This window comes from Macaca mulatta, chromosome 15, assembly GCF_049350105.2.
Source record: "Macaca mulatta isolate MMU2019108-1 chromosome 15, T2T-MMU8v2.0, whole genome shotgun sequence".
Lineage (NCBI taxonomy): Eukaryota > Metazoa > Chordata > Mammalia > Primates > Cercopithecidae > Macaca > Macaca mulatta.
The window spans coordinates 92,167,429-92,181,273 of record NC_133420.1 but is presented as its reverse complement, the minus strand read 5'-3'; the positions used below and the strand labels follow the sequence as shown (position 1 = coordinate 92,181,273).

Below are 13,845 nucleotides of genomic sequence, written 5' to 3'. Positions count from 1 at the left end.
CATGGTGGCACCCACCTGTATTCTCAGCTATTTGGGAGGCTGAGGTGGAAGAATCACCTGAGCCCAGAAAGCCATGGCTGTAGTGAGCTGTGATAATGCCACTGCAATCACTCCAGCCTGGGCAACAGGAGTGAGACCCTGTGTCAAAACTACTAAAAAGGGAAAGTGGACAGTAGACTTGGAGTTTCCCTGAATGATTAGTATCAGTATAGAAGCAGCTTGACTTGAATCGATTAACCTAGAGCCTGAAATTACAGGGGTCTAGAACCAGCACAGAACACACTTAGATACAGATACCTCAGGGTGGAAGCATTCCAGATTTTCTTCTAAGCATGTTAGAAAGCTCTCACTCTGAAAAAGATGCAGTCAGAAAAGGGGCATAGAATTGGTTCTTTCGTTATACACAGATGTATAGTTTAGGCTGCGAGATAACCTCCTAGAACAGCAGTTCCCACCCTGCTGAGCACAAGATTGCCTGGAAGGGCATTTGGCTTGAACCAGCTGAATCAGAAATTTCTCTGGTGGTTAATACTAGATTTATTTACTGCACTAGAGAAATGAGTCTGATGTTGAATTTTTCAAAGCTGATGAAACTAAGTTTATGAATAGTTTATATGCCTTTTTACCAAGTAACTCTTGTTCTAAGAGTCTAAGAATAGAGTCAGTAATTCAGACAAAGATTTATGAAAAATATACAATAGCATTGTATATGATAGGGGAAAATTGCAATAACCTAAATATTTAATAGAAGAGTGGCTAAATTAATTGTGGTGCATCTATACTGTTGCATATATTTGGCAAGTAAAATGGGCTTTTTAAAAGATAATTAATAGCTAAGAAAATGCTCGTGACGTAATCATAGGTGGCAAATATCAAGGTATATTATAAATGTCCACGAAAGAAATGCTGTAGGATTTCGCTTAGATGAGGTACCCAGAACAGTCGAATTCTCAGAGACAGAAAGTAGAATAATGGTTGCCGGGGGCTGATGGCAGAGACAGTGGGGAGTTCGTGTTTAATGAGGGCAGAGTTTCTGTTTGGGAAGATAAAAAGCTCTGAAGAGGGAGAGTGGTGATGATTTCACAACGCTATGAACTTAATGCCATTGAAATGTACAATTGAATGTGGTTAAAATGGTAAATTTCATGTTATGGATATTTTACCCCAATAAAAAAGAAAGGGCCTCCACCCCAAAATGCTGTGGAAGGAAGCGAAGGAACATGGCACAAACTGCAGTTCCGAGCTCATGACAAATGGCTTTAGAGACAGATCAGCTGTGCTCTAACATGAAAGAAAATAAAGGCTGGACCTCTGCATGAGAAAGATTGTGCCTGTATAGGATGTCCTAATTCTTAAAGAAAAGAGCACAGAGAAAAATTCTTTTAATTATTTTTAAAAATTAGAAGTATAGGGAAAAAAAACTCCAAATGTGGTGACAGTGATCACTTGTGATAGACATACGAGGTTTAAAAATTTTTTTATATCTTTAAGAGATTTTACAGTTTCTCCCTAGTGAATATATAGAAGCTCCGAATTATTCATAAAAATACTTCTTCTTCTTGTTTTTTTATAGAGACGGAGTCTCGCTATGTTGCCCAGGCTGGTCTTGAATTCCTGAGGTCAAGTAATCCTTCCGCCTTGGCCTCCCAAAGTGCTGGGATTACAAGCGTGAGCCAGCATGCCGGGCCTTAAAAATAACTTTTAAGTGTTTTCATTCTTTGCTAATCTCTACATGAAGGGTGCTTATGACATGTTTAACAAGCAGTCCAAAGTGGTGTATCCCCATCAGAGTAGCCCCTGTGAGAGGCCATTGCTAAGAACTGGGCATTCTTCAGGTGCTTGGTGACTTTATTGTCTGGAATACATTCTTGTGGATATCCTCAGAGAGGGCACATCCTTATACTGGGGGATATTGAAAACTTGGAGACTGCTGCCAGTCATCTAAGACCAATCCTTGTGAACAGGTAGGTGCTTCCATCAATATGCCCCCTTCTTTTTGAGGAGGATGGTTTTGCAGCTGGGCCTTTGCATGGTGTGGGAAGTCCTCCAGTTTTATACTCCATTGTTAAGTGAGAGGTTTCTTTCCACTCTGTGAGAGGAGGGATCTGCCATCATGCAAACTAGCGGTTGCTTATCAGGATCGTTAATGGCAACCAACAGAAACTGACCTTGATTTAGGCTGTACAGAAATTTAGTGAAAGGTTATTGGGGAACTTCCATAATCTCCAGGAATGCAGAATAACGAAGGTCAGAAAACAGGCAAGAACAAAAAGGAGGCTGTTTAGCTGCAGCTATGGGCAAGACCAGGCCACAGACGCCATCCAGGAAGGACACACTGCCTCCCCTTATGTGGTGAGATTGGACCTAGCCTCTGCCATAGGCCTGCGAGTGCTGCTGCTGCTGCTGTCACTGCTGTCTGAGAAAGTTCTCCCTTCTACTTGTTTTCCTGCATCTCTGATCACAGGTTCTAAATCCTGGGCTGGTGTAGCCCACTGGCCAGGCCTCTGTAGCTGTCTTTGCTGTGAGAGAAGCTGGGGAAGGAAGTGTCTGGCAGTGTTCAGCGACTATGATGTCAGGCCAGCTCAGTCCCCATTAGACTGTGGGGAGAAGGGGGTTCCAAAGCTGGGCAGCCGAACAGATGACAGATAGTCACTACGATTCTTACATGGCTGTCAGTCTTGTTAATCCCTGCCAGGGTCCAGTAATGAGCAGGTGATTATCTGTGGAAATGCTAGCAGCTGTTAGCATTTCGCCCCAGGTCACCTAAGCATTCTCCCCAAGGGGGACTGCCAGAGGAGCCAAACTCTATGCCGATTAACTACTGGGAGCACATGTGCCACATCTTCATCTGATGCAACTCTGCTCACAGATGGGGCTGCCTGCTCTGTGGTTTATACACGTAAGGAGTAGTAATGGGGGTGGGGATAGGGCTAAGACAACATTTGAGGACAGCAGCTTCTAGGGGTCCCTTTAGAAGGGTCTCATAAGAGTTCCAAGAACTTAGTGACTTCAGAATTCAGGTAATCAGACTGGCAGACGAATTTTTCCTTTTAGTTGGTGGAGCAAGTATAGGTCCTTGAAGTAACTGATCATAGCCAAAAGGCCACTCTTCACCGTGATTATGATTTCTGTCTTTAATTTTCACATCATCTATTTAGTACTGTAGCTGCGGGCTTACTGACAGCTCCAGACACCAGTGTCCTTGTGAACAAGGCTCTGGTAGATTTCAGGCAAGTTTACACATCCCTGGAGGCAGTACAGCAAATGGTAAACAGCTATTTATGTTAGGTGAAGACGAACTGCTTCAAAGAGTCTAGACAGCAACTGAGAAAAATGCATTTATCAAGGTTTTAATGCATATAATTTTCCAGCAAAGGTGTTTACTTACTCCAATAACATACTAAGTAAACTGCATTAGGGAAAACCTCTTTAGCATTTTACATCCTTTTCTATAATCGACCTTAAATTCTAGATTGCTTAAAAGAAGTTGCCCAAGTCAGAGAGAGCTTTGGGGATACCTGGAATTCTCATTTTTAATGTGTGCCCCAGGGTTGGGAACACACTTTGAGAAGCTGTGCTGTAGTGCCTGGTGCCTGGTGCTGAACCCAAGGATATGTGAATCAGCTGGAGACCTGTAAGAGGGAGGGCAGACCACTAAAGCTGTTGCATTCCACAAACTATATCCCTTCATTTTTAGACCTTTTGATATACTTAATTTTTTTCAGATCTTTTATTTATTTTATTTTTTTCAAATTATACTTTAAGTTCTAGGGTACATGTGCACAACGTGCAGGTTTGTTACATAGGTATACATGTGCCATGTTGGTTTGCTGCACCCATCAACTCGTCATTTACATTAGGTATTTCTCCTAATGCTATCCCTCCCCACTTCCCCCACCCCCCAACAGGCCCCGGTGTGTGATGGTCCCCGCTGTGTGTCCATGTGTTCTTATTGTTCAGTTCCCACCTATGAGTGAGAACATGCGGTGTTTGGTTTTCTGTCCTTGTGATAGTTTGCTCAGAATGATGGTTTCCAGCTTCATCCATGTCCCAGCAAAGGACATTAACTCATCCTTTTTAATGACTGCATAGTATTCCATGGTGTATCTGTGCCACATTTTCTTAATCCAGTCTATCATTGATGGACATTTGGGTTGGTTCCAAGCCTTTGCTATTGTGAATACTGCGGCAATAAACATATGTGTGCATGTGTCTTTGTAGTAGCGTGATTTATAATCCTTTGGGTATATACCCAGTAATGGGACTGCTGGGTCAAATGGTATTTCTAGTTCTAGATCCTTTAGGAATTACCATACTGCCTTCCACAGTGGTTGAACTAATTTACACTCTCGCCAACAGTGTAAAAGCGTTCCTATTTCTCCATATCCTCTCCAGCACCTGTTGTTCCTGACTTTTTAATGATCATCATTCTTACTGGCATGAGATGGTATCTCGTGGTTTTGATTTGCATTTCTCTGATGGCCAGTGATGAGCATTTTTTCATTTGTCTGTGGCTGCAAAAATGTCTTCTTTTGAGAAGTGTCTCTTCATATCCCTTGCCCGCTTTTTGCTGGGGTTGTTTTTTTCTTGTAAATTTGAGTTCTTTGTAGATTCTGGATATTAGCCCTTTGTCAGATGGATAGATTGCAAAAATTTTCTCCCATTCTGTAGGTTGCCTGTGCACTCTAATGGCAGTTCCTTTTGCTATGCAGAAGCTCTTTAGTTTAATTAGATCCCATTTGTCAATTCTGGCTTTTGTTGCCATTGCTTTTGATGTTTTAGTCATAAAGTCCTTGCCCATGCCTATGTCCTGAATGGTATTGCCTAGATTTTCTTCTAGGGTTTTTATGGTTTTAGGTCTAACATTTAAGTCTTTAATCCATCTTGAATTAATTATTGTATAAGGTGTAAGGAAGGGATCCAGTTTCAGCTTTCTACATATGGCTAGCCAGTTTTCCCAGCACCATTTATTAAATAGGGAATCCTTTCCCCATTTCTTGTTTTTGTCAGGTTTGTCAAAGATCAGATGGTTGTAGATGGGTGGTGTGATTTCTGAGGCCTCTGTTCTGTTCCATTGGTCTATATCTCTGTTTTGGTACCAGTACCATGCTGTTTTGGTTACTGTAGCCTTGTAGTATAGTTTGAAGTCAGGTAGTGTGATGCCTCCAGCTTTGTTCTTTTTGCTTGGGGTTGTCTTGGCAATGCGGGCTCTTTTGTGGTTCCATATGAACTTTAAAGTAGTTTCTTCCAATTCTGTGAAGAAAGATGAGGATGGCATTGAATCTGTAAATTACCTTGGGCATTATGGCCTCTTGCATAATATTGGTTCTTCCTATCCATGATCATGGAATGTTCTTCCATTTGTTTGTGTCCTCTTTAATTTCACTGAGCAGTGGTTTGCGGTTCTCCTTGAAGAGGTCCTTCACATCTCTTGTGAGTTGGATTCCTAGGTATTTTATTCTATTTGTAGCAATTGTGAATGGGAGTTCACTCATTATTTGGCTGTCTATTCTTGGTGTATAGGAATGCTTGTGATTTTTGCACATTGATTTTGTATCCTGAGACTTTGCTGAAGTTGCTTATCAGCTTAAGGAGATTTTGGGCTGAGATGATGGGGTTTTCTAAATATACAGTTATGTCATCTGCAAAGAGGGACAATTTGACTTCCTCTTTTCCTAATTGAATACCTGTTATTTCTTTCTCTTGCCTGATTGCCCTGGCCAGAGCTTCCAACACTATGTTGAAAAGGAGTGGTGAGAGAGGGCATCCCTGTCTTGTACCAGTTTTCAAAGGGAATGCTTCCAGTTTTTGCCCCTTCAGTATGATATTAGCTGTGGGTTTGTCATAAATAGCTCTTATTATTTTGAGTTATGTTCCATTGACACCTAGATTATTGAGAGTTTTTAGCATGAAAGGCGTTGAATTTTGTCAAAGGCCTTTTCTGCATCTATTGAGATAATCATGTGGTTTTTGTCATTGGTTCTGTTTATATGATGGATTACATTTATTGATTTGCGTATGTTGAACCAGCCTTGTATCCCAGGGATGAAGCCGACTTGATCATGGTGGGTAAGCTTTTTGATGTGCTGCTGGAGTCGGTTTTCCAATATTTTATTGAGGATTTTTGCATCAATATTCATCACGGATATTGGTCTAAAATTCTCTTTTTTTGTTGTGTCTCTGCTGGGCTTTGGTATCAGCATGATGCTGGCCTCATAAAATGACTTAGGGAGGATTCCCTCTTTTTCTGTTGATGGGAATAGTTTCAGAAGGAATGGTACCAGCTCCTCTTTGTACCTCTGGTAGAATTCAGGTGTGAATCCGTCTGGTCCTGGACTTTTCTTGGTTGGTAGGCTATTAATTATTGCCTCAATGTCAGAGCCTGTTATTGGCCTATTCAGAGATTCAGCTTTTTCCTGGTCTAGTCTTGGGAGGGCGTTTGTTTCCAGGAATTTATCCATTTCTTCTAGATTTTCTAGTTTATTTGCATAGAGGTGTTTATAGTATTCTCTGATGGTAGTTTGTATTTCTGTAGGATCGGTGGTGATATCCCCTTTATCATTTTTTATTGCATCTATTTGATTCTTCTCTCTTTTCTTCTTTATTAGTCTTGCTAGCGGTCTATCAATTTTGTTGATCTTTTTGAAAAACCAGGTCCTGGATTCATTGATTTTTTTTTTTTTTTTTTTTTTGTCTCCATCTCTTTCAGTTCTGCTCTGGTCTTAGTTATTTCTTGCCTTCTGCTAGCTTTTGAATGTGTTTGCTCTTGCTTATCTAGTTCTTTTAATTGTGATGTTATGGTGTCGATTTTAGATCTTTCCAGCTTTCTCTTGTGGGCATTTAGTGCTATAAATTTCCCTCTACACACTGCTTAAATGTGTCCCAGAAATTCTGGTACGTTGTCTTTGTTCTTGTTGGTTTCAAAGAACGTGTTTATTTCTGCCTTCATTTTGTTATTTACCCGGTAGTCATTCAGGAGCAGGTTGTTCAGTTTCCATGCAGTTGTGCGGTTTTGAGTGAGCTTCTTAATCCTGAGTTCTAATTTGATTGCACTGTGATCTGAGAGACAGTTTGTTGTGATTGCTGTTCATTTACGTTTGCTGAGGAGTGCTTTACTTCCAATTATGTGGTCAATTTTAGAGTAAGTGCAATGTGCTGAGAAGAATTTATATTCTGTTGATTTGGGGTGGAGAGTTCTATAGATGTCTATTAGGTTTGCTTGGTGCAGAGCTGAGTTCAAGTCCTGGATATCCTTGTTAACCTTCTGTCTCGTTGATCTTTCTAATATTGACAGTGGGGTGTTGAAGTCTCCCATTATTATTGTGTGGGAGTCTCAGTCTCTTTGTAGGTCTCTAAGGACTTACTTTATGAATCTGGGTGCTCCCGTATTGGGTGCATATATATTTAGGATAGTTAGCTCTTCTTGTTGAATTGATCCCTTTACCATTATGTAATGGCTTTCTTTGTCTCTTTTGATCTTTGTTGGTTTAAAGTCTGTTTTATCAGAGTCCAGGATTGCAATCCCTGCTTTTTTTTGCTTTCCATTTGTTTGGTAAATCTTCCTCCATCCCTTTATTTTGAGCCTATGTGTGTCTTTGCACATGAGATGGGTCTCCTGAATTTGCACACTGATGGGTCTTGACTCTTTATCCAATTTGCCAGTCTGTCTCTCTTAATTGGGGCATCTAGCCCGTTTACATTTAAGGTTAATATTATGTGTGAATTTGATCCTATCATTATGATGTTCGCTGGTTATTTTGCCTGTTAATTGATGCAGTTTCTTCCTAGCATCGATGGTCTTTACAATTTGGCATGTTTTTGCAGTGGCTGGTACCGGTTTTTCCTTTCCATGTTTACTGCTTGCTTCAGGAGCTCTTGTAAGGCAGGCCCGGTGGTGACAAAATCTCTCAACATTTGCTTGTCTGTAAAGGATTTTATTTCTCCTTCACTTAGGAAGCTTACTTTGGCTGGCTATGAAATTCTGGGTTGAAAATTCTTTTCTTTAAGAATGTTGAATATTGGCCCGCACTCTCTTCGGGCCTGTAGGGTTTCTGCTGGGAGATCCACTAGTTAGTATGATGGGCTTCCCTTTGTGGGTAACCCGACCTTTCTCTCTGGCTGCCCTTAACACTTTTTCCTTCATTTCAACCTTGGGAAATCTGACAATTATGTGTCTTGGGGTTGCTCTTCTTGAGGAGTATCTTTGTGGTGGTCTCTGTTTTTCCTGAATTCGAATGTTGGCCTGCCTTTCTAGGTTGGAGAAGTTCTCCTGGATAATATCCTGAAGAGTGTTTCCCAACTTGGTTCCATTCTCCCCATCACTTTCAGGTACACTAGTCAAACATAGATTTGGTCTTTTCACATAGTCCCATATTTCTTGGAGGTTTTGTTTGTTTCTTTTTGTTCTTTTTTGTCTAAACTTCTGACTTTATTTCATTAATTTGATCTTCAATCACTGATGCCCTTTCTTCCACTTGATTGAATTGGCTATTGAAGCTTGTGCATGCATCACTAAGTTCTTGTGCTATGGTTTTCAGCTCCACAGGTCATTTAAGGTCTTCTCTACACTGTTTATTCTAGTTAGCCATTCGTCTAACCTTTCTTCAAGGTTTTTAGCTTCCTTGCGATGCGTTTGAACATGCTCTTTTACCTTGAAGAAGTTCGTTATTACCCACCTTCTGAAGCCTACTTCTGTCAGTTCGTCAAAGTCATTCTCCATCCAGCTTTGTTCCATTGCTTGCGAAGAGCTGTGATTCTTTGGAGAAGAGGCACTCTGATTTTTAGAATTTTCAGCTTTTCTGCTCTGGTTTCTCCCCATTTTTGTGGTTTTATCTACCTTTGGTCATTGATGATGGTGACCTACAGATGGGGTTTTGGTGTAGATGTCTTTTTTGTTGACGTTGATGCTATTCCATTCTGTTTGTTAGTTTTCCTTTTAACAGTCAGGTCCCTCAGCTGCAGGTCTGTTGGAGTTTGCCGTAGGTCCACTCCAGACCCTGTTTGCCTGGGTATCACCAGCGGAGGCAGAACAGCAAATATTGCTGCTTGATCCTTCCTCTGGAAGCTTTGTCCCTGATGGGGAGCTGCCTATATGAGGTGTCTGTCTACCCCTACTGGGGATTGTCTCCCAGTTAGGCTACACAGGGATCAGGGACCACTTGAGGAGGCAGTCTGCCCTTCCTCAGAGCTCATACGCCATGCTGGGAGAACCACTCCTCTCTTCAGAGCTGTCAGACAGGGAAGTTTAAATCTGCAGAAGTTGTCTGCTGCCTTTTGTTCAGCTATGCTCAGCCCACAGAGGTGGAGTCTAGAGGCAGTGGACCTTTTTGAGCTGCAGTGGGCTCCGCCCAGTTCAAGCTTCCCAGCTGCTTTGTTTACCTACTCAAGCCTCAGCAACAGCAGACGCCTCTCCCCGAGCCAGGCTGCCACCTCACACTTCGGTCTCAGACTGCTGCGTTAGCAGTGAGCAAGGCTCTGTGGGCATGGGACTCACCAAACCAGGCATGAGAGAGAAACTCCTTGTCTGCTGGTTGCTAAGACCTTGAGAAAAGTGCAGTATTTGGGCACGAGTGTCCTGTTTTTCCAAGAACAGTCTGTCACGGCTTCCCTTGACTAGGAATTGGAAATCCTCCAACCCCTTGCACTTCCTGGGTGAGGCGACGCCCTACCCTGCTTCAACTCGCCCTCCATGGGCTGCACCCACTGTCTAACCAGTCCCAGTGAGATGAACCAGGTATCTCAGTTGCAAAAATCACTCGTCTTTTGCGTCAATCACACTGGGAGCTGTAGACCGGAGCTGTTCCTATTTGGCCATCTTCCAGACCTTTTATTTTTAAAAGAAACTTTTTTACCCCAAATGAAATCTTACTCAGAAACCTAATTTGTAAATAAAATCAAAGTTCTACTCTGAAGCCCTCATAGATCTCCCCCCTTGCAAGGACCCTGGAGACCCCCACCCCCCAGAACTGTGGAGTTTAGTGTGACAGGCCTCACGTGTGGGTGCAATGCCCTCTGTCTGTCTCTGGCTTGGGCCGCTGGGCTTTATTGGCTCCTAGTGTCTCACACACAGTAGGTGGTCAGTAAATCGGTTTTGAATTAGTGATTGAAACAATTTTGGGGACACCCACCAGCTTCTACTTTGGAGAGAATCAGAGAAGCCTAAATATCAAACCTTTCAACTTCTTTTCATCAGCCCACATGCTTCTAGTCTCATTCTTGTTTAAATTTATATCCCACGTAGTCATAGGAAGTTGCTGGCAAACTCAAAATGTGAAACAGCTGATGAATTGACACTATTTCTTTATGATGAAAGTAGATGTTACAGAAATAAGCGGTTTTATGTTTTACTCCAAGCTACCTTAACTTCTTTTGGAAAGTAGCTAGGGAGTAAATAATAAATTTTACATACTAAATAAAGTTATATGCTCATCAAAATATATGTCCTTCCAGCTGAATGACCTGGTGAAGGATGAGAAAGGAGCTGTTATAGATGAGAATCGTGCCCCCTGGTTTTGGAGGTGGGGGAAGCACAGAATAACTTAACTTGTTACAAAGTTGGTTTGTTATTTTTCTTCTATAAATAAAGAAAAAGAGTTTTGAAAGCAAGAAGATTGAGAAAGCAAACTGAAGTGTCTTCTTGAGTTTGGCATGAAAGATTATAAATTTAATCTTTGTGGCTGATACCGAGCAACATTAGGAGGAGGCTGAGCAGTAAGGAGTTAGTTGAGGTCAGGCACTTCCAATGCTAAATTAAGATTTCCTGTGAGTAAAAGGTTAGTTTACAATTAGTAATAAAAGATACCAAAGTATCCCAGGTATTGTTTCCAAAAGCCTTTTTGAAAAAGAATTGTCACTTAGTAAAGTTCATCCATTCAGTTTGTTAATAAAACTATGTTTTTAAGATTAAACTGCTCGAATGCAGTTTATGCTTGTCTAGTCCGCGTTTCTATGTCCCTTACCTCTCCTTGGTGATATGATACCTAAAATTGCAGGTTGGGATTTATTTTGAGGGATTTTATTTTAAAGGTGAATAAAGTTCTGCTGAAGGGCAAATCTGTAAAATTAAGGACCTAAATGATAAAGAAAGTGAGGCCATAACTCTCCTGCTTGAAAGTTGTTTGTGTGGGTAAGAAAGTGCAGGGTACAGCCTCCTGAATTTCCCGAGGCTTTGACCTGCCTCTGTGGGGATTCGAGAAGGACCCAAAAAATAGCATGTCTCACCCTGCCTGAGGAAAAGCGAGACAGAGGAGTCAGGATTTGGAGGTGTAACGTATTACCTTTATGAGTAATAAAGCAGATATTGAGGAGTGCGGCTTATATCTGTGGGCAAACAGGTTTCAAATATGGACCCTGGAATTAGACAGGCTTAGCTAGTGATGGGCGGTGCAGGAAAGTGCAGGCTCTTGTCTGTGGAAGGAGCAGAGCAGAGTGCAGGTTCTCTGTCTGCATGATGGCTCCAGAGAGAAAGGGAAGGTGCTGAGCTAGAGGTCACCAAACTTTCTTGGCTTGCAGCACCCTTAGTACCTCAGCATGCTTTGCCTCTCAGTCAAAAGAAATGCCTAACAGTTCTATGTGTTAAGTAAATTAGGTCCAAATAACTCACCAGTATTAGTAAGCTGGGTGCCTCATAAGTGTCACCGTGCTTCCCTTGAATGTATTCTACAGGGTCCCCGTGAGTTTGCTGTGGCACTCCAGGGTACCATGACACATAGTTGGGGAAATACAGTCTCCTTCAGAATTCAAAAATAAAAGTAAGTCATAACCAATCCTCTTGTAAAAGGTTAACAGGGGGTGAAGATGAGCCAGATGTATTATCTGAGTGGAGATCCCTCCACATGGGAGAAAGCGTTAGCAGCGGGAAAAGCATATGCCACCTCCTGCCGCCACGCTTACCCCCCAGCACCTGGGCTTCAGCTCAGAGGAATCCAGAGCTGATGCGACTCTCTAACCTCGGAGACTGACACATGTAATCAGTTTATACTCAGAAGCTATACCTTCCGGTGTTCTTGGTACCACATAAATCTTGGGAAGGGAAATGGAAAAAGAGGTGGTAACCCCATGGGCATACATTGAATACATCTCTACAGCCTACCCTTTCAATTCCGCATGTCCTGAGGTCAAGTATTATGAAGGCCAACAAAAGACTTACTTTCATTTGACTAAGTTAGATGCATATTGTCAGTTCTGTAGAGCCTCTGAGCAAGCTATTTTTTTCTTTGCTGTAGCTCTAATGGAAGCATAGCCTACAGGTAGAAAAATGAACAGCTGGGCCTTCCATGTATACTCCTAACCCAGCAATCAAATGGCCACTCCTTTATAAGGCACAATTTCTATTAGTAATAAGAAATAATACATGGTAGATTTCCAGTCATAAACAACTAAATATTTCCTGTGTATGCCTCTCATTTAAACCACAGAATGTGCCCAGTCTGCATTTATAGCTTGATTGGTCAAGTGTGCATTTCAGTCATTCAGATTGTCCTCATCAGTAAAATACCAGTATTAGCAAATCATGAATTGCTAAATGTGCAAAAGAAATTAAAAATTACCATAGTCAAGTATTTAATTCCCTTGTATTAAAATTGTATAGTGTCCTACTCAATACATACAAATTTAAAAGTTTGCAAACTAGGTGTGAGCGAATGTTTAAATGTTTTACTATCTTCCCTGTCCCCCTCCCATGCCTTAAAAATAAAATAAAATAATAAAATAAAATAAAGTAAAATAAAAGCACCTTTCAGGATTAATCACTCGGGGAGTTTGTTCTGAATTACTGCCTTGGGAGGTGGCAACGTGAAACAGAAGATCTGAAATGAGAAGATTCTGGTTATGGGTGCCACCATGGTTACCTGCAGAAAAAGGTGGGCTAGTCAATTAACAGGAGATGCTGGCAGAAGCACATTTATGTAGGGAGGTCCAGGGGGTCTTTAGAAGGGGTGTGCTAAACAGGACACACCCACCCAGCTTCACCCGCCATGCTGCAGGTGCTCCTGTTTTCCCTTCGCTGCTGCATTGGCAAGTCCTGCCCGCTTCAATTGCACGCCATTTCTCCCCTGCTCCACTGTCACCTGGGTGTCTTTTATTCTCCCATTCAGCTTCACTTCTCCAGAGATCCTGGCAACTTAAAGGATCCTCGCAGGAGTCTCAGTTTCCTTGTCACTATAGCGGGGATAATTAATAATCTCTTTCTATGTCATGGGTTGATTATAAGATCACATGAGATGTATGCTGAAGCATTTTGTTAACTGCAAAATGCTATATAAATGTCAGGTGTTATAAATCATTAGCTGGTCTATTCCTCCACTAAAGCGGTTTCTATGCATATTTTAGTTACCCCCTGAACAATTCTTTTTCAAATAGCAAATGTAAATGCTGCTGTTTTTTTCTGCTTGGATTATGGTGGCTCCTTTGCAACTTTATGATGTAGGCTGAATCTTTAAATACTCCTTTGGCTCATATCTCTTCCCCTGAACACCCATGCGAGATCATAATCCATAAAACACAGAGGCAATAACTCCTTTTAATTGCCAGGAGTTCATCATTTGCGAAGTTCTAAATGCAGTCACTTAGGCACTCCTCTTGAAAAGCCTGTCTCTGTTTATTCTGTAGAGCCGAGACTGTCTGAAGCTGGGCCCACCTGCCGAGGGAGAAGTCGTCCAAGTCAAGTGGCCCGATGGCAAACTCTATGGAGCAAAATATTTTGGATCAAACATTGCCCATATGTACCAGGTGGGTTTTTCCTTCTCTGTGATGCTTGCTGAGATTGACATGATAAGTCAGAAGGAGATAGTATCTCAAGTGTGCTGCTGATCAATAAGTCACATCAATTTCGGGCACCTCTTATTT

At 41.7% G+C, this 13,845-nt stretch overlaps 1 protein-coding gene across 9 annotated transcripts in view; it reads left to right on the top strand.

The window, feature by feature from the left end:
* The window catches only part of KDM4C (lysine demethylase 4C), a 415,179-nt gene that overhangs the window by 391,134 nt on the left and 10,200 nt on the right, over window positions 1-13,845 (top strand). For all 9 annotated transcript variants that reach the window (XR_013404839.1, XR_013404840.1, XM_015117703.3 and 6 more), the window contains one exon: window positions 13,609-13,728. Coding sequence is in view for 7 of the 9 variants with exons in the window: in XM_015117703.3 (XP_014973189.3) it covers window positions 13,609-13,728 (120 nt within the window). In the remaining 2 variants the exon portion in view is untranslated. The remainder of the gene's footprint in view (window positions 1-13,608; window positions 13,729-13,845) is intronic.